The sequence below is a fragment of the Meriones unguiculatus genome, chromosome 14, assembly GCF_030254825.1.
Source record: "Meriones unguiculatus strain TT.TT164.6M chromosome 14, Bangor_MerUng_6.1, whole genome shotgun sequence".
NCBI classification, from domain to species: domain Eukaryota; kingdom Metazoa; phylum Chordata; class Mammalia; order Rodentia; family Muridae; genus Meriones; species Meriones unguiculatus.
The window spans coordinates 1911134-1939097 of NC_083361.1; the positions used below are offsets into that span (position 1 = coordinate 1911134).

At 47.5% G+C, this 27964-nt stretch overlaps 1 protein-coding gene across 4 annotated transcripts in view; it reads right to left on the reverse strand.

The window, feature by feature from the left end:
* Positions 1 to 247: 247 nt before the first annotated feature.
* Positions 248 to 27964, reverse strand: part of Hnrnpul1 (heterogeneous nuclear ribonucleoprotein U like 1) — a 32695-nt gene continuing 4978 nt past the window's right edge. For 3 of the 4 annotated variants that reach the window (XM_021657501.2, XM_021657502.2, XM_060366454.1), the window contains exons 3-15: positions 26633 to 26786; positions 24725 to 24798; positions 23413 to 23552; positions 21422 to 21521; positions 19343 to 19455; positions 12993 to 13259; positions 11366 to 11488; positions 11141 to 11269; positions 5060 to 5228; positions 4233 to 4523; positions 3078 to 3367; positions 1909 to 2100; positions 248 to 1439 (exon numbers count right to left, since the gene is read on the reverse strand). In XM_021657501.2, coding sequence (XP_021513176.1) covers positions 1323 to 1439; positions 1909 to 2100; positions 3078 to 3367; positions 4233 to 4523; positions 5060 to 5228; positions 11141 to 11269; positions 11366 to 11488; positions 12993 to 13259; positions 19343 to 19455; positions 21422 to 21521; positions 23413 to 23552; positions 24725 to 24798; positions 26633 to 26786 — 2159 coding nt within the window. In that variant the 3' untranslated portion in view covers positions 248 to 1322. Of the gene's footprint in view, positions 1440 to 1908; positions 2101 to 3077; positions 3368 to 4232; positions 4524 to 5059; positions 5229 to 11140; positions 11270 to 11365; positions 11607 to 12992; positions 13260 to 19342; positions 19456 to 21421; positions 21522 to 23412; positions 23553 to 24724; positions 24799 to 26632; positions 26787 to 27964 lie in introns of those variants that run through there. The other variant, XR_009585365.1, reaches the window with a different exon arrangement.

Here is a 27964-nt window from a genome sequence, read left to right on the forward strand (position 1 = left end):
ATGGTGAGGAACAGCAGGAGGCAGTGCGGGGCTTCCAGCAGCATCCAGGCCAGGCCTTAGGCTAGGAGTATCCCCAGTACACTGGGGAGAGGCCCGAGGCAGCCTGCTCCTACAGGTCCCACCTGCGTGTGGCCTGCCCGAGGAGCATCTGCGCTGGGTGAGGCTCAGAACGAGTGTTTATGTGAGTGAGTGAAACACTCCCCCTCGGAAGGTCCCCATCCCAATTAAAGGCCAACTGCAGGAACACTTCAGGGTGTCAACCCCGCTTCCTTCCTGATAGCAGGTGCCATGTCATTTATTGAAAGAAAACAAAACAAAACAGGGTAAAACATCTCGTAGTAAGTGCAGTTTGCTAAAGTCCGGTTAAAACATAGGGTAGAAGGAAGTGCGAGTAATCAAAGGGAGCATGTAAAACTCTGGAGGTCTGGCACCTGGAGAAGCAATGCTGGGTGGGGTGGAGGAAGAGCGTGAGGGTCTAAAGGGAGGCTGGCCCCACCCCCACCTTCCCTTCACCCTCTCAAGCCCACCAGAAACTACCAAGACTCCTGGAGTAAAAGGTTTCAAGTTCAATAGTCACACTCTCTCCAAGTACAAAAAGCAGTTACAATCCAACTGAACACAGACGCTTGTGTGCAAAGTTACGGGGAACTGAGACATCATATAAAAAGTTGGGTTAAAGGTGATTTTGTTGTTTTGTTTCGAGGGTGTGGCTCTTCCTCGGTTACCTGAACTCAGCAAAGAAATGGTTATTTGATGAAGTATCAACGGCTGACCCACAGTAAAAACAGACAAATTCTAAAAATTAAAAAAAAAGCATAATTACCAAAAAAAGTCACTGCTTCTTCCTCCCTCTGCATTTTGCTTAAACTTTTTTTTTTTTAAAGTTTTTTAAAATTTTTTTTTTAAATCCTGAAAAGTAGACAGTAAAACATCTCCTGGAAGAATTTACAACCAACTGCGTGAGAGTCTGGGAAGCCATGGGGCTAAAAGCAGGGTGGGGAGGGGCAGACAGGCAAGGGTCCTCCCCAATCACTGTGGCCTCACTGGGTAACCAAGGAGAGGAGGACTCTGTAGTTAAAAAGGCAGGGAGAGGAGGAAGTGGATGGGACACAGACAAAAGAAAAGGTCACTGTTGCCTGCTTGAATCCAGAGAAAAGGTGCCTGGCCTTATGAAGGGAGAAGCCCTCTGAAGAAGTGGGCCAGAGAGAGGCAGCCCTGGGAGAACTCTTGTCCCCAGCACCACAGGACTCAGAGGGATGGAAGGGGCCAAGGCAGGTGCTCGTAGAAGCAGCTGGCAGGGCCTCTGGAGGCTCCAGCACCCGTTACTGTGTGCTGGCGCCCCCCTGTGTGCTGCCCGAGTAGCCTCCATAGTCGTAGTTCCCGTAGTATGGCGGCCACTGGCTCTGGTTCTGGTAGTACTGGCTCCACTGCTGGGCATACTGGGGAAGAGAACAGGAATATCCGGTCACCTCCCGACCACTCCACAGCGCCCCTTCTCTCCTCTTGCGGTCCACCCTCAATATACGGGTCCTTTGACAGAAGCCAAAATGCTTTGGAAAGGTAAGTGCTGACTTGAAGCCATAAATGGGAAAGCAGGAAATGCAGTCCTGGTCTTATGGCTTGTTGGCTGTCCTTTTCAGGTGTGGTAGCCCCAGCACAGCACCAACTTGGAACAGATCCTGGCCACCTTGGAGGCCCAGCTCAGGCTACACTGGGGGCCGTGTCTACACACCAGTTCTCATCAGCTAGTAAAGAGCAGCTTACCAAAGCTTTTGAGATGAATGTAGCTCAAGACAGGCAGCTGCCCATATCTCAGGAACAGGCAGGAACCCAAGTCTGAATCCACAAATTACTATAAACCCAAGACTGCTCCCAGAAACGTCATTGGGAGGCCCATCTTGCACATACCTGCTGATACTGGTTATAGCTGGGCTGAGGGTAGGTCTGGGCAGTGGGCGGTGGTGGTGGGGTATAGGGGGCGGGATTATAGGGGCCATAGCTCCCATAGTTGTAGGCAGGTGGTGGTGGAGGTGGAGGTGGTGGGGCTGTGTAGCCCTGGGTGTAGCCTCCTTGGCTGTAGGGTGGCTGGCTGTAACTCGGCTGAGGAGAGAAAAAGACAAAAGCTCTGTGAAACAGACAGCACACACTGGGATGGAGGCAGCTTCCTTGGTGGAGTCAAGTCTGCTCTAAAGTGCCAGGACAGGTCTGGGAAGCAGCACACCCTAGACCTGTGCTCTGCTCTAAGACCCAAGGGCAGAGGCCATGTGGCATTTCTAAGACCTGCTTCACCACCTGCAAAACAATCTCGGTACAGCCACCCTCTTGGCTTGTCTTGGTCACCCAAGCTGTGTGCACAGTGCTGGGCACCCAGTAAACGGTAGTCACCATGTGAGATTTGTTGAGAAAAGCAGTGCGACAAGTTATGAAAAGCTTCTCGCGTACAGATGGATCATCTCACTATATCTCATTCGCAATGCTGACATCATTTCCATTAGCTCTATTTTACAGAGAGGGAAACTGAGGCTGGGGTTGGAGAGATGCTCAGTGGTCAAGAACACTGGCTGGTCTTGCAGAGGACCCAGGTTTGCTTCCCAGCACCCACACAGTGACTCACAACTTTCTCTGTTTTAAAGGAACCAACACCTTTCTTTTGTATTTGTTTTCTCTGTGTAGCCCTGGCTGTCCTGGATCTCCTAAGAGACCCTCCTGCCTCTGTCTCCCAAATGCTGGGATTAAAGGTGTGCACCAACGCTGGCTTTCTAAAAACTGGAATGGGGCCTAGAGCAGAGTCGTCACCCACCTTGGGACCCTGGCCCCTCACGACGGGCAAGAGGTGACACCACTGAGCGTTTCCTCATTGAACAAGTGAGGCTGGTGACAGAGCTCAGGGACGTGACCTTGCTGGCGAGGCCAATGCTAGCACAACCTCCAGCGTTGGAGGGGCCCTAGCTACGTCTACTGTCTGACACAGCTAAATAGCTGCAAGAGAAAAGGACAGGCAGCAGGAAGGGCGCAGCCTGTGGCTGCCCCTTCTCCTCTCCAAAAGTGCATACGTGTACACACACACAGGACCTCACCTGTGGAGGGCTGTAGCTGCTCACTGTAGGGGTGCTGGTATTGGCGCTGGAGCCAGGGATGTTGCTGTTTTTGTTGTAGCTACTGGCCCCTGGGGGATTCCGAGCAGGGCTGTAGCTAGGTGGTGGCGGTGGCTGCTGTGGTGGTGGTTGTGGTGGTGGCGGCTGTTGCGGTGGTGGCTGTTGCTGGGGAGCCCGGTTATAGCTGCCTCGGTTGTTGGAGTTGTTGTTATCCCGGTTGCTGTTACCCCAGCGGTTTTGGTTGTAGCCACCGCCTCCGCTGCGGTTGAAACCTGCATTGGAAAATCCGCATGTACAGGATGCCTCAGTAAGGCTGGCTATATCCAGATTGAGCTCAACAAAGCAAGGAAATGCAGGCACTCCATTTGCGCTTCCCCCAGGCCCTCAGCGCACTTTGTCCCTGACTGGACACAACAACTGAAGCCGTTATTCGTAGACAGGCCCGTGTCTTCTACTGGACTGTGAAGTGGCACAGATGTCTTGGGTGTGCCCAGCTCTACACAGCTGTCCAACAAACTAGAAAAGATGTTCTGGAATGATGCCAAACACCAGGAAACAGCTGCAAGCTAGCCAGACCGAGTCCAATAGTTTGGGCCAAGTGGCCTCTCCTGAGCCTTTGTACAACTGTTTCTTGAGTCTAAACTCCCAACACACCAAAAACAGGCTTCACAGGGGGCCCTTCCCGAGCTGCTTCCTTGTCTACATGAAGGTTAATTTGTTATCACAACATCCTTACTCACTGAAGTCGGATCTAGGACATGTTTGATTTATATATTTATGTTTAAATATACTCGCTATCTTTCTAGCCCCTTGTTAATTTATGATCATACTTTATTTCCGCCTCCATACCACTTACTAAGACTATGGACTCCCAGTTCAACTTAGCTGTGTGTACGAGGGCAAATTAATTGCTCTAAGCTTGCTGCCTTTTTTTTTTTTTTTTTTTGCCCTTATTAGATTTACAGTTGGTTCTCAAGATTCCTGAAAGGAGCGTATGCTCAGGTAGGGGAAGATCAACAAAAAAGAGACAGCACTGTCATACATGAATGGGCAAAGGGCTTCAGAGCAGCAGGCTGCCAGCCGTCTCCCACAGCCTGGCCTTGGAATGAAAGGCTGGAGGAGGCGAACATCTCTCACCTCCTCGGTAGTTGCCTCCTCCACCACCGCTGCTGCCACCTCCTCCCCGGTTTTGAAAGCCTCCTCGGTTGCCTCCAGGAGGGCCTCGGTTGTCGTAACGCTGGAAACCGCCGCCACCCCCACGGCCTCGGAAGCCACCACCTCTGTTGTCAAAGCGCTTTTCAGGAGGTGGGCCGGCCTTGCGGCCTTCCTCATTGTACTGCCTCACCAGCTTGTCCGCTTCCTCTCGCTGGAGCTCGATGAACAAAACCTCGTCCAAGAAGTCCCCAACATCAGGCAAAGTGAAGTTGGCTAGGAGGAGGTAAACAGAGAGAGGAGGTCAGCACCTTCTAACACCTGATTCTCTTCACCAGCGTAGGAAGGCTGAAGGGATGAGGTGGTCAACAAGACAGAGTAGAGGTTAAGACGGGACCCGACTGCTTGGTGTGAGCCCTGGCTAACCAAGACTTTTTCCAGAGAGGTTCAGGTCCCTCCAGTCTCATCTCAGAAGCTTCGGTGTCAAGTGAAGCCATACACCTCTTTGTTCCACTGTGAAACAAACTGAGACTCACCCAACTGGTGGGTACCGGACGTGGGAGATGGTGCAGGCCTTTCAGCTTGGGCTCTACACACACTTTCCCTCCTAACACCCATTCCCATCCAGCCTGAAAGTCCTTCCCTAGACCGAGAGAGGAGCCTGCTCCCTCATATAAGGGTGATGGGAGAGACAAAACAGAAAGAAGGAGCAGAGCACAAGGGATCATCAGGAGCTTGGAGGGGCCCAGAGTAAAGAGTCCTTTCTCTTGAGGATGCTGCTGAGATGGCCCCGGAAGCCACTCGTTTCCTACCTTTCATTTCTAAGACCGCATGATCTGGGACATCTTTCCCTTCTTCATCAGTTCGCTTTATTGTGCGGTCTTTTAGGTCCTCATCAGTTGGACAGATTACAATAGCTTTCCGCTGGAAGCCTTCAAATGGTCTCATTTTCCGTCTCTGGGCTGACCCATAAACATTTGTCTAAGGGTAGGTAAGAGGCGAGAGATTGGATATTCAGAGCTGTCTCTCTTGCAGGACATTATGTAAGGGAGCAATGAGAAAGGTGTACTACGGATCCTCCCAGCAGACTCAGGAAATAGCTCTTCTCTTTCTAGACCTGGCTCCACCTCAGCAAATGAAGGGACTTAGGAAACACGAAGAGGCTGGCTCCCAATGGTGGGGCTTTCCTTGTTAATCCTTTTCTTACCGGCACTGCAGTTCACAAATCCTTTCCCCTATTCTCAAAGGATTACGTGTCTGCAGTAAAATATTCACCACACAAGGTACAAAGCTTAAGGGAAGAGCCTCTCCAGGCATCTACTGTCAGCCATACTTCCCAGAGATAACATGCTGCATTTCACATAGGCCCTTCTAGAAGTGCTTACATTTTGCTTAACATGAACAGATATGAAAGAAGCTCTACTGCATACATTCTTTTAACCTCATAATCCTCCCGCCTCAGCCTGAGTGCCAAAATTACGGCCCTAAACTTCTTCTTCTTTTTTTTTTTTAGAACAAGGTCTATTACATAGCCCTGACTGGCCTGGAACTATGTGGACCAGGTGAGCCTTGAACTTAGAGATCTGCCTGCCTCTGCCTCCCAAGTGGTAGGGTTAAAGGTGTGTGCCCTGCCCAGTGTTTTCTCTTTTAACTAGTCACTCATGGGAAGAACATAACCCACCAGTCCTGATAATTGTGCAAACTGTTTCCATCAATACCTTACGTCTTCTCTCCTAGTCCTGTCAAACACTGGCCTTACCCACAAGTGTCCCAGCAGAGACTGACAGGCTGACAGTCTGTGCTTTTCCAAACTGCAGCTGTGTTTTCCTTCTTTGTGGGCAGGCACTGGGAGATTCGTGTCATGACTGAGAGCGGCAATAACGACACCCAGTGACCAACACCCGCCATGTGCCAGTCAAGCCCTTTGCCAGAAAGCATGATGCAGTCTGAGTGGCAGCTCTCACACAGGAAACGCCTTGAAAAGGTGTGGCTTCCTCTGCAAAATCAACTTCCTGTGGATTTACTACATTTCAAGCCCTGGAAGGGCAGACAGTATTAAAGCCATCTGCTCACTACTGTGACGATAGAGTAGGTTTACGGGAGCTAAAGCTCTGAGCCCCAGATCACTCCCAGCACTCAATAGATCTAAGCACCATCAGGAGTGAGTGTCAGTGGGTGGGGTGCTGGGGATATTTACACCATGGCGTTGACCTGAAGCCACCCAGACCAAAGGGGAAGGCTAAGCTGTAGAAATCTCCCAAATGGAAAGAAGACAGGGAGGCCAGAAAGAAAACAGGCTTTGGGGTAGAAGCTGCATGATGGAATCTCGGCTCTGCCCCCTGAAGTCTGGCTCTGGTAAGGATTTGCAGTTGTAGAATTCTGTGGCATTCAGCGAGGAAAGAAGCCAGCACACAGGGTGGATCTCAGCATATGGTCAGCAGGCCCAGCATCCCAATGCACCCACCAGGAAGAGATGACACAGGGGACCTTTTTCAGAGGCTGGGGTGCCATCACAGGCTGCTATGAAATCCAAGCTGTGGGTGCAGCTGTTCTGGCCCTAAACCAATTAGCTCCCTGGCCCAACCCACATATCAGGTTGAACATTCTGCCCTACTCCCAGAACTTCCTGAAGGAAGCACAGCTGAAGGGGTGAAAGGCACAGACCTAGTACTGTGGCCTTGAGTAACAAATGATTTCAAGACACAGGTTACAGTTACGGAGTAGAGCTAGGTTTTTGCTATTGTACTCCTTAGCACCTTTCCTAAAAGTGAAGCATTTGTCTTCCTTCAGCAAAACTGTTAAGCTTCTTCCCGATGCAAAAGCCAGAGTAGGTAGTGGGCAACAGGGTGCGTGGCCCTGACTCTTTGCTGGTAACTTGGTCCATTCTGTCTGGTGCCTACAAGTGATCCTGTTCTTAGTCCTCTAACCTGTGAGGGAATAGAGAAATGCATTCTGGTCATCTGCTACTTGCCCTGTCAAAAGTTCCAATGAGGGAACATAAGTTGGCAAATGGACCAATCTCTGTACAAGATGGGAGGGTAAGGGCAGAGCAGCCTGGACTCACAAGTGGCTGCCCTTTGTCTGGGATGAGGTGTGAATCTAAGGCATTCCCTCGAGCACTGAGGTGCTGAGAAGCCTATTCTGGACAAATTCTAAGAGCATGTCTTCCTGCTGTTTCCTGGGCTTGGGGAAGGAAGAGGAGCCACGCAAACTCTTGGCTTTCCTGGAGGAAGGGGAATAAACTGCTGGTGGCTGTTACCACAGCAAACACAATGAGGTCAGAGCCCTGGGGCAAGCCCTGCACTCTGTGGTCTCTGGGGGCTCTGTGGCTGTTGCCAGGAGACAAGAACAACAGCAAGTCAGCTTTTCCAGACACCCAGCTCCTTTTCCTTCAGGTCCCCATTGCTGGAGGACGTCAGCTCCAAGACAGCAGCTGGGCCTCTGTGTTGTCAGGCTCCAGACTATCTCCAACCCCAAGAAAGGAGCAGAAGGGATGGTAGTAGGAGCTGGGTTTCTTGACATGGTGCTTGATCAGTTCTGGTATGCGACAGACTGAGGGCACGAGGACACAGCAGGTTAGGTGGGGGACTTCTGCTGACATTGAGTTCTTTCAGAGGTTACTGCCTGATCTACCTGCTCTCTCTTGTCATAGGGCTCATCTGGCAGAAATTGGCTGGGTCCCAGAGGAGCACATCTCACAAAGAATGTTGGCTTTGGGTTGAGTGAGGTGAATCCCAGTAGAAAGAAGTACACATGTAGGAAGAGAACTGGTCTGAGTGCCAGGAATGGAGCCGGCTCGAGGCTCTGGGGACAGTGCAGGTGGAGGAAAGAAAATTCCCACCAGAGCCTGCTAACAAGAGGTCGTTTACTTTGGGGTACTACTCTAGCCCCATGTTTGTTTCAGGAAAAACAAATGTGGCACCTGCCAACAGGGATGAGAGCGGGACTAGAACCAAGTTTGTTTTGTTTTGAATCAGGGTTTCACAATGTAACCCTGGCTGGCCTGGAACTCAGAGATCAGCCTGGCCCTCTCTCCTGAGTGTTGGTATTCTGGTATGCCCCATCATGCTCAGCTAGAACCAAAGCTTTGAGTGTGAGGCTAAGTCAATAAAGTTATTGTCTCCAGCCCCGACAGACCGAGCAATGCCCACCCTGGCCTAGGCCTTGACACACTCCTAAAAGAGCCCTATAGACTGTAGTTCCCAAATCTAGGTAGTTTGAGCAACTTTGTTGTCTCTTAGAACACACCTCCTGCTATATACTCTGTTTCAAGGCCCTGTGGTAGCCTAGGGGCAGGCTAGAAACCTCATTCTGGTGGCTTCCCATCTGTAATAGCGCCACGTGAAGTCACAGGACTCCCTGCTCCTCCTGGGGATTTCAGTAGCCAGGAATTCGTGTCTCCCAACCCCACCTTCCTGCACATATGACCACGGTCCACACTGCCAAGGACAAGACCTGGCCCTTTCGTCCTCTTTACCCAGGCCTACCTTCTGAATGTTTTCTGCTGGTTCCCACTACAGACTGCTTGCCGCCCCGCCCCCTGCTCCCTGGAAGTCACCAGCACCCAACCTTGCCTGACTGTCAGGCAGACTCCTTCTCATGAAGTCTTTGTTTCTCTGCTAGCTGGTCTCTATTTTTGATGTTCTATATGTTTCTCTCTGATAACCCACACAATCTGAAGGACTGCTGAGGTCACTATGGGATGACAGCTGTGCTATCACCAGATATATTCTAGTACAGTAGCTGAGGGCCTGGCAAAGGTAGAATCTTGGCTACCCAGTCTCAGGTTTGTACAGGGGAATCATCTTCTGAGGATAGGCACGTCTGAAGTTGACAAATACAAAAAGGTACAGAATTGCTAATGCAGGAATATGACCTGGGCTGAGAGTCTGCGAATACAGGGACTCAGCATGCAGTACGCGTCTCTTGAAAGTTCTACCCTGGCCAGAAGATCCTCACAGCCAAGCTAATGGTGTGGGTAATGCAGGAACTGCTCTAAACCTTTGCCTACATTCACCTAAAACCCCCATTCTCAGAATCGAATTTTCTGGAACACCCTTTTGGATTTAGACTACAACAGGAAAAACCACTGATTTAAAACCCCTTTCTTGGCCTCAGTGACACAGAGCTTCAGAGGTCTGGCTCTAGCCTTGGGTTAACTAAAGAACTGTGTTCTTTACTTTGGAAAGTAGGATCCTTTGCTTTATGGCCTGATCTGCATCTTTTCTGCAAAGTCAACAGGCTGAGACTGTAGGCAATCTGGTGCAGCCCCAAACAAGGAAGCACCAGGTAAGACTGGGATCAGCTCTACTTTGTGCTTGGCTGAACTGCACAACAGAAATGGCACACAGTATATGCGGAACGTGACTTCCACTGTTGGGTCGATTTGACCAGAGAAATGAGTAAAGGATGGGCAGGAGATTCTTTCTGGGGACTCCCAAAAGAGTTAATGCTCTAATGTTAGAGCATTAACATCATTGCCCGACCTCTCAGGACAGTAAATCCAATCAGGCACAGACAAACATAAATTCCAAAATGGTCTAACAAGGAGAACAGGGAGAAGTGAGTTGGGGGCATCGAAGATACAGCTTGATTGGGAGAACACTTGTCCAGCATATGTAAGGTCCTAGAAATTCAACTCCCAGCACAAAAAAATTAAGCTAAGCATCTCCAGAGAGAAGGTTGAGTGGACCCCCTTACTCACTGGGCTGAGCTAAAGGATAACCAGAGATCACTTATACACTGCCCCAGCTGGTCTGTGTAGGCTCTTTAGTTCATGTGAAGACACCATGGTTCCTCCCGGGATCCAACCACCAACCAATGTTTAGCTACCAGCTCCAACTTCACCAAGCCTTTAAAGCCATGGGCACCAAACAGTCAGTGCCACACATAGGAGGCACTTCAGCCAGGTTTCCTTACAGGTTCTTAGGAAAGCATGAATATAATGTTTAACCACAGACTCTGGGACCTGCGCTGCTACTCGAAGAAACCTATATGACAAATGTCTTTGCTGTGTAGCAACAAATATGTGGAACTCATTAGACACAGGAACCCTAAGCTATATTTAGGACACTCACTCTTTTGACAATGCTGAAAGCCGTGCACAGTGTTTTTATTCCAACTCAAAACTGACCAAACCCCAACCCTAACTGATATGTAGGTAGAAAATACCATGAGTTAAACATGGACTCCCCACTTATAAAAGTGTGCTCAGAGAAGCTAGAGTACCCTTATTCTGCAGAGCATATAATGACCACAGATCAGCTGTTCTGAAATAGGTCCTGTGGAGGTGTGTGAGGCCTTAGGCCCTCCATTCTGCAAACTAGGAGGCTGAAATTCACAGGATAAAGTTGGGTGCCTATAAATGCATAGCTAGTCAGTAGCAGTGTTGGGGTTCAAGCCTAGCCTGTGAAGCTTAGAAATCCTTGCCCCTTGGGGCTAGAGAAATGGCTCAGTGGTTAAAAGCACTGGCCGCTTTTCCAGAAGACCTGGGTTTGACTCCCAGCACCCATATGGCAGCTCACACAACTGTCTGTAATTCCAGTTCCAGAAATCTAATGCCTCCTTCTGGCCTCTGTGAACCAGGCACACACGTAGCGTACTGAACAACATGTTAGCAAAACACCTACACACATAAATACAAAAGAAATCTATGCTTTTTTCATTTGGCTATGTGACTTTTGCCTAAGGATAAGTGAGTAAGCTAGTGGGTCTGGGGTCATAGCCCCAAACCCCACCACGGAGGGCTTAGAAAGTGGTATGTAGGGCCCCCAGCTACCCTATGTACGGTGTTTGCCTGGCCAGCTCCTACAGAGTACTATGGAGAAATGAGAAAAGGGCTGGAGGGAAATCCCCACTCAGTAACTAGTCACTGAACCACTGGTATATAGTACCTGATCTAGGATATAGTTGCGTTTCTTGCGGGCAGCGATCTGAATGAGGCGGTTGAGGCACTGAGTGGCCTGCTGGATCAGGACATCCCAGCGGCCAGCATAGTTTCGCTGCCGACGCAGGCCCATCACCTGTGGGCAAGGGGTAATGAAAGGTGAGCGGAGCCTAGGTACAGGACAGCACCCAAAAGCTGGGAGGTAAGGTGAATTTGCACAGGTCAGCCTTACCCGCATCTTATCCATAATGGCATTGGTACCCAGAATGTTGTACTTCTTGGAAGGGTTGGAGGCTGCATGTTTGATGGCCCATGTGGTCTTACCGGCAGCAGGCAGGCCTACCATCATCAGAATCTACAAGAATAGGACAGGGAAGGGGTGCTGTGAAACAGCAGCAGCATGTGGCATGGTGGCATATACCACCCTGGCTTGATGGTGCCCATGATGATGACTCTGAACCTCCTGGTTGCCTCTGGAAAATGGAAGCAATAGCATCTATCTCAGTGTTGCTGTTGGGAGTCAAAGACATAAGGCTTGTCAGATTCTGAGTCTACGGTCTGGCATAGGTAAGCACTAAGTCACGTCCCACCAACAGCAGTTACAGAACGATGAAGCGGCCACTGGCAAAGAGAAATCATGACCTGGGACTGAACCATATAAAAAGGTATGAGAAATGGTTCATTCTTAATGGTCTGAAAAGAGAAACTGAGGTGTGCCCACAAGGTCATGAGTCCCATTTAATCTTCATATTTAGAATTCAACAAACACTAAATGTACAATAAAGGGAATAATTCTTTTTTGAGGTCATTGAAACGTTACAGGTCAGCCAAGTGCGGGTCACGCACACCTGTAATCCCAGTACTCTGAAAGGCAGAGGCAGGCAAATATCTGTGAGTTTGAGGCCAGCCTGGTCTACAAAGTGAGTCCAGGACAGCCAAGATTACACAGAGAAACCCTGTCTCAAAACAAAACAAAACAAAACAAAAAACCAACAACAACAACAACAACAACAAAACAAAACCAGAAGTTACACGCCAGGTGTCAGGTGTGGCAGTGCACACACCTCTAGTCCTAGCAACCTGGGAGGCTGAAGCAGGAAGATGACTGGAATCCAGGGAGTCTGAGGCCAACTTGGGTAACATAGTCAGACTATCTCAAAAAAGATGTGTAAAAGGTTTTCATGCAGTGGGACACAGACCATAAGGTAATGGTAACTGTAAAAGGACAAGATAGCAAATTGCTTGTTACAAGATCTCAATGGGGAATGTCAAAAACAGGATAAATTCCAAAATCTTCAACTAAATTGTTTGCAAGTGGTAGAATTATGGGAAAGTTAAGACTTCTATATATTTCTTAATTTTCTAAAACAAACACAGCTGTTTATGAAAAACATGTATCTTAAGAATAAAGTCACAATTACATCATCTGCGAGGCTGGCCCGGGTCACAGAGACCATGGCTCATTAAAAACAAACAAAAAGAAACAGAGGTCATCAGTACAGCACAGGAGCCGAAGGCCATTTATGCTCTTAGCTCTGAGTGGGAGGGTAGAATTGCTCAGCCCGCTCCAAGAACACTGGGTGGCAGAGTGCACTGCTATCCTGTCCTGCTAGGGGGAAGCCTCTTTTCCCCAGTTTCAGGCCTTGCTGAAGAGCAGAGTGGTCACTTCCTTTGGAACTTCACCCTCAAAGCAGCTTTTCAATTCCAATCTCAGCCCCAAGAAGCTGGACAAAGAACCATGCATCCATGTTGACTCAAGTTTCTGTCCCTTTCGCCATACACACAAGCTACTTAGTATCCCTCATCTGCCTTGGTGGCTCTGGAGAGTGGCCACCAATTTAGTCCTCTGGTCCACTTACCTCACACTCTGCTTTGCTCTTTGGTCCAATGGTGCCCCGGATCCGCTCACTGAGGGGAAGGTGCTGGATGAATGTGAACCCTGGGAGAATAGAGCAATAGGGCTCTGCCCTCTGCCCAAAGTTAAACTCCACAGCACAATTCTTCACCAGGACATGCGGGTAGAGGGCCTGGCCCCCTAAGGCTTCTTTCTGGATTCGGAAGGCAATGCCCATCCACTTGCCATTCTTGGTAAAAGAGAGCTCCACATCATTTCCACATTCAAAGTCCTAAGAGGGAAAGCCAAGGGTCAGCAGGTGTTGACAGTACCTGGAAAGCTAAGGCAGGGTGAACAGGAATTTCATAACAGTCTGACCTATCTGAGATCTTGCCTTAAGAAACACTAACCGTAAAACTTACTTTAAGGTACCAGGAGCCGCAAGTCAATGCAGGCAGTAAGACGGCCATGTTTCTGGACCCCAGTGCATTCTCCGTTGGTATACACACAAGTCTGGCAGCACCAGAAAAAGTTCAGAGACATTCTGCCCAAATCCTTTCTCACTCAATATCTAGAAGCTGGTGACATATTTGAGTCTTGTGCTTAGGCAGAGACAAAGATGAAGGCAAAGGTAATCTTGCCTTGTCCCCCAAACTGACAGGGCACACACAAAAGAGGCCAGATAAAAGAGGCCAGAGCACAAACTTTTAACAGCTGAGTCCAGCTTTGCAGATTTATCCTTCTATTTGCTCTCACATTCTTCCCGGCACAAGACTGTTGATCTGGATCCCATGAAATTCAGGGACCAATGGAGAATCAAACAAGGAGTCTCAATATTGTAATTCAGTAAAAACACCCATGGGTTTCTTAGAGGGAACTTCTAAGTTAGGTCCTGATCAGTAAATGAAAATGAGCCATGTGTATAAACCTCATGGTAAGAGAATACAGGTCAGGTGCCCCGACACATAAAGGCAAGAGAAAAGAAATCCCAGACATGCTGGGAAGGATCCATTCACTCAATTGTTACTGAGTTACTGAAGTTCAGTTGATCCTATTTTGTGGCCTTCAGCAAACTATTTTATCTTGTTTCTCTATGAAAACAAAAAAGGGGGAAGGCAGGAGGAGAGGCAGTGGTGGTGCAAGCCTTTCATCCCAGTCTTCAGGAGGCAGGCAGACCTCTGAGTGTGAGCGCAGCCTGGTTTACAGAGTTAAGTTCTAGGACAGCTGCTGCACAACGAAACTCTCTCTGAAAAACAAAAACAACGAAACAAAAAAAACAAAACAAAAGGTATCTGTGCTAGTTTATGCTCCACAGGGTCACTGTAAGTAAAGGCTAGTACATTTAATACACCAGGGACTACGCTGGTCTGAGCTCTCACTACAAGCTGCCAGACACTGCAGATGTCAGAGGCTGGGGCTGAATGCTGGCAGAGGAGCCGTGGCTCCTCCTTAGTGTGTAAAAGGCTCTCCAAGTTAGCTCTGAGGTTTAGAACCGTCATGATGGTGGGACTGAGGGCTCTGACTTGTTTTAAGTGTAGCGGCCTGGCCAGAGCTGTCCCTGAGAGACTGCTGCGGGTGCTGGTGGCGAAGGGGTGACAGTCAAGGTACAGTTTCCGACCAAAGGGACAGGATGCGGTAGTCTGAGGAACCCCGCAGTCCTCATGCCTTCATGCCTGTTAATTCCTCACATCACAGGTAATGGCCAGGCTGGGCAGACACGCCAACACAAGCCCGGCGGAATTCTGCCTGTAGTAGGTCTCTGCCATCATCTTCCTATCTCGGGACAAGTAGTCCAGCCACCTTTGCTTGGGCATGGAAACCGACACAGCAGGTGTCACCGCCCTTGGGCATCAACTTTTTAAAACAACTGCCACAGTGTGAAGAAGCCAGCACGCACAGGTAGCAAGTCTACCCACACAGCCATCCACCCAGGGCAGGGTTGCTGGGCAGACCTCTGTGCTGCCCTCCGGGCTGCAGCAACTCCCCTTCTGACGGCTGCAATGTAGATGCTCTCCAGCTGGAAAGCTACCTGGTCTTTTTTTTGTCAACTGAGGACTTGAGATCTTATACAGTCATGTACTGTCTGTTTCCTAGACAGTGACTTTATAACCCTCCAACCCCTGCTGTGAGCCCTCTCTAAAGTTATGACATCATCTAATAAAAGGGATTGTACGTGGAATCTAGTCAGAACTGGATTCTATTTAAAAAGTTTGAATACAGGGTTAAGTATGAATGGTAAGGGAGAGAAAGAGGCATAGGAGAAGACAGATGTTCATTCTTGGGAGTGGCTGAGAACTTTTCAAGAGAAGGCTCATTCCTGCTCACACCTGCAGCCCCGGGACCTGGGAGGTAGAGTAAGGTTCAGCAATTCAAGGTCATCTTCAACTACAAAAAATGTCTGAAAAACTAGCCCGGGTGTGGTGGTGCATGCTTTTAATCCCAGCACTGGGAAGGCAGATGCTGGTGAGTTTGAGGCCAGCCTACTCTTCATAGTGAGTTCCAGGTCATCCAGTGCTACAGACCAAGACACTCTTTCAAAAAAAGAAGAGGACCTGAGTGACCTATAGTGACCTGGGTTCAGTTGCCTGTATTTACACGGCAGCTACAAACTGACTTTAACTCCAGGTTCAGAGGATCCGATGCCCTCTTCTGGCTTTCCACAGGCACCACATGCATGCACACAGTGGTCAGACATACACGCAGACGAAGCATTCACATACATGAAATAAGATAAAACTGGGCCCAGGAAGATGGCTCAGTGGTTAAGATTACTTGCAGAGGACACAGGGTGAATTCCCAGCACCCCACCTTATAAACACCTGTGACTCCAGTTCCAGAAGAGCACAGACATAGCAAACATATATATTAATGCAAAAGACTTATAACAAAACACATAAAATAGAAACAAATCTTAAAAACTTTAAAGCAACAAAAATTCCCTTGAAATCGTTGAAATAGAGATGATCAGCTGACACAGGATGCAGAGCATCATGCTGATACAAGGGTTTGGAAAACAGGGTCACAAACAGAACCACATCAGCTTCTTGGCTGTGCGCTCCTAGTGATAGCTAGCCATCAGTATTTGACAACACAGGGCTGAGCAGCTGGCAAGTAAAGTGCTACCAATGAAGCCTGGGACTCAAGTCTGGATACCCAGGCCTCAGGCAGAAAATAAGTGTGGTGGCATGCACCTGTAATCTACAAGCGCTAAGAGAGAGACAGGAAGCGCCCAGAGCTTGCTGACCACCTAGCTTTGCCATAGTGATGAGCTCCGGGTTCAATGAAGAGACCAACCCTGTCTCAAAAAATTAAGGTGGACTGCCAGGTTTGGTGCCAGATACTTTAATTCCAGTATTTGGGAGACAGAGGCCAGGGTGGACTACATAGCGAAACTCTGTTAAAAAAAAAAAAAAAAAGAAAAAACCAAAACAAACAAACAACAACAACAAAAACCAAACAAACAAACCAAAGGTGTAGAGCAAATAAGGAAGACACACCTACTATTTATCTCTGGCCTCCACACATCCACACAGAAAAATACATGCATGCATATACCCAGCCATCACTATACCCAACTTATAACCAGAAGTTAACTTAGGAAGAAACACTATATTGTCCATGAGAATGCACAGATGTATGTGAAAGGGCTCCCCTAAGCACAGCAAAAGCTGTTCCGGTGGAGAAGAAGAAATTGTATAGGAGTTCATATGCAGGGCTACAAAAATGTCTGAGTGATCCTGGCAAGTGGGAAAATGATAAATATTTCCTTTGGTATTACCTGTATCTCTACCACTAAACAAACAACTAACAGGGAGTGACAGGAAGACCAGCTTTCAAAGGAGGGTACCCTGGTAACTACGTCATAGCTGATGAAATCATAAGGCACCGAATTCATCAAATGTCCACTAAGGAAGACAACGGCTTTATCAACTATGGTGGTGAAAACAATGACTACAAACAACACACACGCAATCAAACAGCCCCAAATAATTAAAAAACCCAAAGAGGGCCTTTAGGCTTCTGTTGTCATATGAGAAAGATCTGAAGGAACAGAGTTAAGCAAAAGATGGAATAAACATGCTAGCTTTTGTGTTAAAGAAGAAAAATGTCCCCTCTCTTGTACTTAGACACGAAGCACTCAACAGGTGGCTCCTGTGTTGTGTGCAGCTGGGACACAGGAGACAATGGGTGGAGGTAAGAGCTACACACTCTTTAGGTTCCTTGTTTTTCTTTAATTCACACAAAAATATAAAAATGCTTCTGCGTTAGCTTTGTGTCACTTACATGGAGACTGAAAATTTGTCAGAATATACTATTAAATAGGGAAACTGTAAGAGTTCAAGACTGAAGCCTGGCAGTGATGACACACACCTTTGATCCCAGCACTCAGGAGGCAGAGGCAGGTAGATCTCTGAGTTCAAGGCCAGCCTGGTCTACAGAGCTACACAGAGAAATCCATCCACCAAAAAGATTTCAAGTCTATAGAATATAAGTGTCGCTAATTTTTGTTTGCAGAAGTTTTATTAGAAGAGTACACTATGGTGGTGCACACCTTCAATTCCAGCACGGGGTGCAGGGGCGGCTGGATTTCTAGGAGACAGAGGCCACCCTAGTCTATATAGCAATCTCCAGCTCAGACATAATTAGGCCCTGCCTTAAAAAAGAAAAAGAAAAATAAGACAAAGGTCATAATGAGTTCCAGGCAAGTCTCCCCCCACCTCCAACCACATACACAAAGGTCATAAAAATATACAGGAAGGCTGGGGATCTGTTTCAGACTAAAGAAACCAAGACAGGACAACAGAACACAACACATTTCTGGCCAGCTCCCAAACCAAAATTCAAGTTACTAAAGCAAGTCAGTAGGACAACTGACATAATTTAAATGCTGGCTGATGACAGCTACTTATATGCCAACAGCACATCAATCTCATAGCTGATAAACATACTGTTTAAGATGGTGGACTTAAAAGTACATGAAATATTAAGGATATATGCAGCCCACTCCCAACGGGGTCAAATATAAAAAAGAAATATAAACACAAACACACACACTCTCTCTCTCACACACACACAAGGTCAAAGCAACTGCAGTAAATGGCAAAGGTCCTGATCTTTAAAGGTCTTGATTTTTGTTTTTCTCAAATTTGTTTTGGGGGTGGTGGGGTCTTTTTGTCTTTTCTTTCTCTCTCTCTTAACATTTATTTATTTATTTACTATATATACAGTATACCTGACCTGCATGCCGGAAGAGGGCACCAGATCTCAGTACAGATGGCTGTGAGCCACCATGTGGTTGCTGGGAATTGAACTCAGGACCTCTGGAAGAGCAGCCAGTGCTCTTAACCTCTGAACCATGTTTTACTTTTTACTTTACCTACAGCCCATGTTTTTACTTTCTTTTTAAAGGTCCTTCTTGATCTGTTTTTGAGTCCTGCTGTCTACCTTCTGAGAGCCAGAGCTGTAGGCGAATCTCTGCAGACTGAACCCAGGGCTCTGCGCCCTCAACCAGCACTCTATCAACTGAGCAGCCTTCCCAGTGTCTCTAAGTTTAAATATTTTCCAACTCTTTTTTGTTTGTTTTTTGGTTTCTTGAGACAGGGTTTCTCTGTGTATATAGCCCTGGCTGTCCTGGAACTCAAAGATCTGCCTGCCTCTGCCTCCTAAGAGCTGGGATTAAAGGCGTGTGCCAACACCATCCGGCTGAGGAACTTTCTTTTAAAAGGAGCTTTGTGAACAAATGAGGGCAGAAGAGAAGATCCCGAGGACAAATCCTCCAGGCAGTCCCTTCCTCTCCCCAGACTTATGACACAGTTTCAAGAGGTGTTACCATGTGCTGCCTATTAGCTCCAGAGCTGAAAGCTGCCGCCCAATCAGTGGCTGCTGCTCACTGCTCTCCAGAACTAATGCAGCAGCACAGGCACCTCTGGCTTATGCTTCCGTTATTCTAGAAGGCAGTGCATGATGGGATGTCATCTCAACTAAGGTCAAAAAATAGTTTGGAAGATAAGGTAATGCCAATGGGGGCCGAAAGCTAATATGATGCCTTTGTAAGTATGCTGGCTATTTCCTAACAGACGGAAGAAATTCCTTCGTTTGATTAGAAAATGTTACTGCGGTAACCATACACAGAGGGAGTTGTGTAGACTTGAAGGCCCAAATCTTCGTGATATCATCACTCAGCTCTGCATAAAGACAAGGAAGGCTGAATCTCACACCAATCAGTAATACCTAGTCTGGAGGAAACAGTATCAAACTATAAGAGAGACAAGAACAGATACAGAGAGTGGCTGAGTAAGGGTACAATGTCTACAGGTACCCTAAAAATAGTCAGGCACCGGGCCCTGCCACTTCCCACAGGCTGCCAGCACTCACCGCAAAGCAGCCAATCACATCGTTCTCTGCAAACTTGTCTCCGTAGTTTTCAAAGCGGCTATTGGTAGACTTCTTCCCTGTGCCTCCATAACCATAGGAAAAGGGCTCTTCACCTGAAGGAAGGCACAGGCAGGTTACATCTTTGACGGACTGACTCAACACCTTCACAGCTGCTATACATTTCCAATCCGAAGACAAAGACATTTTCTTTACTGTTTTGAGACAGTCTCACTGTGCGGCCCTTGCTGTCCTGGAACTCACTTTGTAGACCCCAGGCTGGCCTCAAACTCAGAAATCGACCTGGCCCTGGATCCCAAGTGTATGACACCATGCCTGGCCACCACCTACATTTCAAAACCAAGAGCAAGATACAGTGAGATGATTTATGCTTTTTAGACTAGGTCTTGCAGAACGTGCAGGCTGGGCTCACATTCTCAACCCTCCTGGATAGCTGGGCTCAGATGTTTTATCACTGTACCTGCTCTGACCTATGACTTTTTTGTTGAGAATGGGTCTCACGTAGCCCTAGCTAGCTTCAAACTCATTATAAAGCCAGAACTGTTGGCAAACTCTGATCCTTCCACTTCCACACCCAAGAGCTGGGACAACGGAAGTGTGTGTGCGCGCCACCACTCCTGAACTGATCCTTCCTCTTTCAAACATTATGTTTCTCGATGTGCATGTGTGCCTGCCTGGATTTACATGCACCTTGTGGTTACACCTGCCTGGAGGGCACCGGATTCCCTGGAACTGTAGTTACATGTGGTTAGGAACTGCCTGATGTAGGGGCTGGGAACCAAATTTGGGTCCTCTGCAAGAGTATCAAGCACTTTTTTTTAGCACTTTTTTTTCCCCCAAAGGATGCAAATAATTCTTAAAAAAAGAAAAAATTTTTTTTTTTACTTTTATGTGTGGTGGTGTTTTACCTGTGTGAGGGTGCCAGATCCCCTGGGACTAGAATTACAGACAGTTATGAGCTGCCTTGTGGATGCAGGGAATTGAACCTGGGTCCTCTGGAAGAGCAGCCAGCGCTCCTAACTGCTAAGCTATCTCTCCACTCCCTCCACCTTTGATTCTTAAAAAAAGAATGTTGCTACACATAAAAAGTAGCAGCTATTATGGTGTGTCGTGTCGATGGGCATGTGTAGAGGGGTGAGATAACCTTGCAGAGTCAGTTTCTCTTCTTGTGTTTTTCTGAACACAGGTTGTCCTCAGGCCTATGTACCAAGTGTTCCTACTGGCTGAGCCCTTACTGGTATTCTCACCTGCTTTATCCTTCTGTGTGTATGTGGTGCTGAGGGTTATCCTCACATACCTACTTTCAAGGATTTGTCTAAAGCTGTCAAGTAATGAGAATAGGAACTCAAGCAATAACATGCTATTATTAAATGAGTAATAAAGGCAACTGTTAAATACAACAGGGCCGGGATGTGGTTCAGTGGCAGAGCAGCTGACTGCCTAGCTCACCTCCCAGCATCTACCACAGAACAAAAACAGGAACTGCTTATAAAAGGGAAAATTATGCATTGGCTAAGAAAGCATATTTATTTTCCAAATTTGGCCTACTATATATTAAAAAACAAAACAAAACAAAACAAACAAAAAACAAGACTACATAAAAGTTCATAGCATGACCCAGCTTGACTATATATAAAAACCAAGAGGAAACTCAAGCTTTCAGCCAAAAATCCTGACTGTCTCTCCGTCTTCCACTTTTACTCTATTCTATTCTGGACAGAAAATCCATAAGGAACTAAACAGGGCTTAAGAATTCCTTTCGGTATGGTGCAAGGGCAGCAATGGTTTCAGATAAAGGAAACAGCTCTCTGAAAAGAACTTGGACCTCTCCTAAAAGACAAAGAACTAACTCTGAAGAAGAGCTGCAGTGTGACAGGTTTCGGCTACATCTAGTCTGCCTGCCGTCAAGCAGTGACACAAGACTAACAGCTGTACCTATTTCCATCCCAGGGGAGGTGTGCCTGGAGTCTGACACTGGGAAACACAACTCAGAAGCCTGGAGAAGCCAGGGGCAGGGTCTACCACTCTCTACTGAGGACTGCCTGGCTGGCCTCTTCTTACCTAGCTGAGTGCTGCAAGAGTCCAAGGACCAGCCAATACGGACAACGTGGGGGTCAGGCTCTGTAGATGGAAGGTGCTTCACGGAGATTTCCTCATTGATCTGAGGATAGAACACAACAAGGCTCAGGATTGATTCTCTCAAAGCTGACGGGTTATGAGGCAATGTGGGAGGGAAGTGTACCAAGCAGTTAACAGTGATGGTGCTGTAATCTCACACTTGGAGACAGAAGCTGGAGGACCACCACAAAATTGAGGCCAGCCTGAGTTACACAGTGAGGCAGAGGCCAGCCTGGGCCAGTGAGATCCTGTCTAGATAGACAGACACAAATGAATGAGATATAGATGACTTGGTTGATAGAAGGGAGAGCCTGTTGTGATGGCAGGGCCTCTAAGGCATGAAAGAGATGCTCCCAACCTTCCCCTTTTCAGTTTAATACTGCTACAGGGGGAAAAGTTGCATTTGGGGAAAGCACTAGCAGGCATGAGGCTGTGCACTGGAACCCCTGCATTATAAATCAAGATAGTAAGGGCACAAGCTCTGTAACAAAGCACCTCTGGATCATCCCTAGGTGTCCAAGTATGTAAACATGGGTTTGCAAGGACACTGAATGCAGCACTCTTTTTATAAAAGCCGGGAAGAAAACCATCAATAAGGAACCAGGTACATTATGGAACAATCAAGCCACAAAACAAATTAAAACGAAGAGGCAGGACTAAGGTAAATGTATGGAAAAATGTACAAGGCACAATAGCAAGTAACAGAAGCAGGAAATAAAAGCACCCTTAACCCCTATGTTGTCTCACTCTCCCTCTAAAGGGAAAAGACAGGGACAAAACACAGCAGAATGTCTGCTTTTTAACACCACAGTCTGTGCTATCTAGTCCGATCTCCCTGGCTACCTGGTATCCCTATCTGCTGGAAATGGTTTGCACCCATAGAAAGACAACCACATTCTACTGTCTTTCAGGCACTTTTCATATTATTTGTGTCTGTGAGTTAACAGTTCATCTTACAATTTATAGAGAAAAGCCATGAAGTTTGACAGTATTTCTTTAACTGGTACATTAAATACTGGGTCTTCAATCGATGGTGTGTCAGTCAGTAAAATAAACCTGTGTCAGCTGCAGCTCTAGGCTGGGGGTGTGAGACTATTTATTTCACCTTAACACTGTGAGGATTAACAGAGATAATCCACTCAAAGAGCTCAGCACTGACACTGTGTGAAGGGCTCTACACTGTCATGCCTAAGTTTGGGTATTCAAAGACTACACAAGCATTTTTCCCCAATGTTGGGGACGGAGCTCACTTCCTTGAACACACACCTCCCCTGAGCATTATACATCCTGCCAGAATGACTGTTAACACAGACATGACCTTGGGGAGGAGAGGCACGCAGAAAGGACACACTAGTAACTTCTGCCTTTTAAACTCCCGTTTCACACGAACATGCATAAAGCTGACATGGAACTTTGGTAATGGCCAATGGCCAGCTCTTTGGCCCACTCCATCTAGCTTCCATTTAAAGTGGGCCACTTGCTTGTTTTTGAACTACACTTATACATGTTATGTTTGAGTGTGTGCTTGTGGCCAAGAGGACAACTTCCAGGCCTGGACTTCTTTCCTGCCACCATGTGGGGAAGGAGACTGAATGCAGGCTGTCAGGCGTAGCTGCAAGTGCCCTTACCTGCTGAGCCACCTCCCTGAGCCCGGAAACTCTTCTCTCTGAGACAATCCCTTGGCCCACTTTACAAACATCACTGTTAAGAGTGTTTGGCTCTACATACCTGGCACAAATCCTCCACAGGAATGAACACAATTGTCCTACTTTTCTGAGACAGCCAGGCTGCGATTCTTCATCATACTTTTGTTTGCTCGGACATTGTCTAAGCTCAAACCAATCTCTTGTAGTCTCACTCTGAACAAGGTGGCTGGTGACAGGCTACTCCAAAGGATAGACTTGCTTTCTGTCTTATCTATCACTCCCACTCACCTTCATTTCAAAACACACACGCCCCCTTCTGACCCCGTAACTGGCACGGGCTCCTGACCACAGGTATGCAAAGCCCTCAATCGTCAGCGGATAACCACTACTTCGGTCTCGGGCCACTTTGAAGTGCAGGTCACAGTTATCTGTGGAAGAAAAACCCCAACAATTAACTGACGGTTGGTGTTCAAGGATGGGCTTCAGGAAGTCCCTCAGAAACTGTAGTAAATGCCTTTGAAGGTAATGTGTCATAAGCTAGGGAGAGGGCCTAAAAGTTCAAACTGAGATTTTAGGATCATGAGGGTACCCCAAGCACTCTACACTTTAATCACCTCCCAGTGCTGCCTGCTCAAGAGTGGTCTTCTGTTGCCAGCTCTGGTACGAATATTTGACCTGAACCACACCTGCCACCCAGGTGCAGCACAGGTAGCCACCTCCCTGCTCATGTGTGATTCTCTAAGAAAAAAGCCAGCCACACCTTCAGGGAATCCTTTCTTGACCATCTTGTCCACAAGGTGCTCTCATTTCTTGGCAGGCTGAACACCACTGTCAATACATCAGTGTTTAGTGCTGCCCTTTAGACCACTGCTACTCAACACTTTCAAAAAATAACTGTTTTTGACAGCTTGTGAGAGTATGTCTATCTATGTCTTTATCCCTCACCAAAACACACAGCCAGTGCTCTATAAACATGAGCTACATAAAGACACAGCTGATGTGTTGATAATGCACACTGTTAAGAGCCAAGAAGGCTTCTGGGTATATGTGAAGAGACTCACTGGCTCTTCCACATAGACTGATTTCAGTGGCCGGGACCCTTCATAACCCTTCCTGAGTGGTTACATGTACAGTGTAGGCGAAAGCCATTGCACTAGAGGACAAAGAACAGGCCAGCGTCTCAAAGGGCAAAGTGGCATTGCTTTCACTAGGAACGTGAGCAGCTGATGGAAACTGGGAGTGGTTGTCAAAGAGTTAAGTTTCCCCAGCAGCAGCACTCAGATTTCCCTGATAAGAGACAACCCCCTTGTGCACACAGGGTGGTACAAGATCTTCATATTCCTTTTTTGACTTTGATCCTAGAGTTTCACTGGACACCTGGAGGAAGGAAGGCAGCACCACTCTTTGTAAGGAAGCAAGGGCCCCACAGCTATACTCAGGAGTAGGCCTGTCTTTACACCACTACTCTAGATCCAGAGCTGTGATGGGGCTCATGGATGAACAATGGCTCTGGGTGATGTTAGGAAGGGTTGATGGAGGTCAGGGTACTGCCTTGCAACACAGAACAAGGCAGACCCACATGGGCACTTTTGGGACTCACATGTGTCAATGGCAACAAGGGTGTCATCAAAGTCCTCTTCATCCTCTTCAGCAGGAGGCTGAGGAGAACGGCCCCTGTATGGGAAAGAGTGGTCAGTCACGTAACAGACGGAGGAGTGTAAATAAACAAGGTTTCTGCTGAGATTTACAAGTGGCCCCCAGCTGATTTCTGGATTATCATTTCTTCCCAGGGGTTATCAAATACTTGCAGAGGGCAGTGAGTGTTAACTCCCAGCACATGAAAAGGACAGATGGACTGCTCTGGTAAAGAAGCGCACCACAGTCATTCAGGGAGCCTTTCCGGACCATTCTCTTACAGCCTAAGACCCTAACTCAGGCTGTGTGCACACTGAACTACCGCCCTCAGTGACAGTGAGGGGCCACAGTCCTCAGGCTGTGACAGTGAGGGAAGCCACAGTCCCCAGGCTGTGACAGTGAGGGAGCCATAGTCCCCAGGCTGTGACAGTGAGGGAGCCACAGTCCCCAGGCTGTGACAGTGAGGACAATGAAAGGCAAGGGCCTGGGGGGGGGGGATCACAGTAATCGCAATGAACCCATGTATCAGGTTTCTTAAAATCCCACATCTGAAAGGAAATGACATGACCTAATTTTTTAGCCTCTCACTCTTTAAAATGTCCTTAATTATGAACAAGACATCTTTCCACACCCTTAAAAAAGAGCATTTTGTTAGCTCATTGGTGATTTCTTCAGTACAGGACTACCAGACAGGAAAATGTTGAGCCAAGAGCTGGCACTCTACTTCGACGTTGCTGTCACTCTTTACAACAGGAGCACATTTAGGGAAGTCCCCTTCTAGCATTGCTGGTCCAGAATTAGCATTGGTTTTTGTTTTGTTGTTGTTTTAAGACAACAAAAGTCCCTCAACATAGCCCAGGCTGGCTTGGAGGTCACAAGAGATCCATCTGCCTCTGCCCCCTGAGTGCTGGGGTTAAAGCTGATGGATTCACTGTGCCAGGCACATGTCATCTCAAGTCTATCCTACTGAACTTTTCCCAAGAGATCCAAATTAAGGGCTAGCATCCCTCCTCTGCTCTTCATCAACAAGTCGCTCTTGGCCTTTGCTTTGTGGGAGTAGGAAGAAACCCATGGTATAGGTTCCTTGTCTTAACTTCAGTTACCGGCAAACTAGATTCATGTTCTTTCTTTTCTTCTGCCATGATGGAGGTAGAGCCCAGAGTATATGTTTAGGAAAGGACTCCACCACTGAATTATACCTAGGTCCATAGGCATTTTTCCCCCCAGAGACAAAGGGTTTCTCTGTGTAGCCTTGGCTATCAGGGACTCGCTTTGTAGACCTGGCTGGCCTCTGCCTCTAAGATTAAAGGTGTGTGCTATCACACCCAGTTTTCTTAAAAAAGTTATAAGCCAGTTAGATAAGACATTACCAGGTAGAAAAGAAAATGTGTCAGGTGAACAAACCAGAGGATTAGGGGTAGGCAGGAGGGGTTGTGCTGGGGAATAAAGTCAGGAAATAGCATTCAAACTAAGGGATACACAGTGGTCAATAAATATTCACTAGCCAGGAATGGAAGCTGAAGCAAGAGAATCTTTGTGAGTTTGAGGCTAGCTTGGTTGACATAACAAGTTTCAGGCCAGTCAACTATACACTGAGACCTTGTCTTAAGGGGGTTGGGAGAGAATAGACTGTATTACTGCAGAAGCAGTAAGGAGAAGGCTGAAGAGGCAGACTGACATCTTAAAAGTAAAAACGTAAGGTGTCTGGAATTTCCTCTGCAAGTAATAAGCAGGGAGGAATGGGAGGAAGGATCAAAGCTTAAGAAATTCAATCTGCAGCCAGTAAAGGACTACTAGGGAAGAGAAAATGTGCTTAGCACCACTCTTGAGCCGAGACCAATGAAAACAAGTGACTGCTGTCTCATGTACCCACCTTCGGTCCTCTCGGTGCTCGAAGTACCCACGGCCTCGATTCTCTTCAAAAGGCCTCTTTCGACTCTGGAATTGTTGTCTGTCTGGCTTGAGCTGTGAGGCTTCAGGGGGAAGAAAGCTGGGCGGTGCTTCTTGCTTCATTTCTGTCTTCACTTCTATCGTTGGATAAAAAGATGATCAAGACTCTTGGAAAACTCTGAGATTATGACTTCTCCACTCTCTTTCACTCCTGGTGATGCTGGCAGGCTTGTGACTACAGTGAAGGGCTGAGTTCCAGAGGCCTACTCCAAGGAGGCCAGAATAATATGAGGTTGGATAGGTGAGTCTGCTAGCCAGCTAACACCCAGGCTTCCTGGAGATGGGGCCCTTCAACACTTAAATAAGAACAAGATCCCTCAAATGACCCAAAGGTAGAACTAATGGCTAATGTTCGGAAGGTTCATGATAGCTGACAGTAACCTTGTCTTACACTAACAGGAAGTGAGCCCTAAGGGCCTGCAAAGATCCTACAAACTCTAAGAAGCAAGAGTTAAACTGTTTCCTCCCAGAGAACTTGTCTGCCTCATTCTTACGGAGCTTCTCTCTGACAAAGGCAGGGAAGAAAGTGAACTCAGCAGAGTACTATGGATCTACAGCAAACTCTAGTGGCTTTAGTCACTCCCTGCAAAGCCCAATCAGCCAAGTGGGAGGGCTAGCTGTTCAGCTGTTCTTGCAGCTGCTTCATTAAATCACATCAAACAAGACGTTAAGGTTGATAGCATTTTGGGACTTGAGAAAGCCCCAGTCTCAGACAGATCCCTGGAAAAGACCATCAACAAAGAGCAAGCTCTGCGCTCATTCTGCCTTACTTTCTGAGAGGGTGATGAGAAGGCAGCATCTCCACCAAGAGCTAAAGCAATTCACTTCCAACTGCTCATTCTAGTGCCTGCCTCAAGAAACCCCCTAGCTTTGGCACACGGCTCCAATCTCCTCGTCAAACTTCCTGGTTCTCCAGGGCAGAGATTGGGTTCAGTTACTCTGATGGCTGCCTCCACAGCTTAGGCACAGGCCAGACTCAGGGGAGGCTACTGGTGCTGGTTAAGAGCACAGAAAACCACCTCCTTGGGCCAAACAACCCCACAAGTCTCACAGAGTTCGACACAGATCTACAATCTACATTTCTTTATGTCTCTAGCTTCCCCACCCTCTACAAAATAGAAAACAAAACAAAAACACAGCAGGAGATTTGACTTCTGGATGGAGCAGACTAGATTTAGATAGGATCAACTAGATTCTTGAGAAAAGGCATGGGGATGGATGGTGATACACACCAGTAATCTAGGCATTTGGGGAG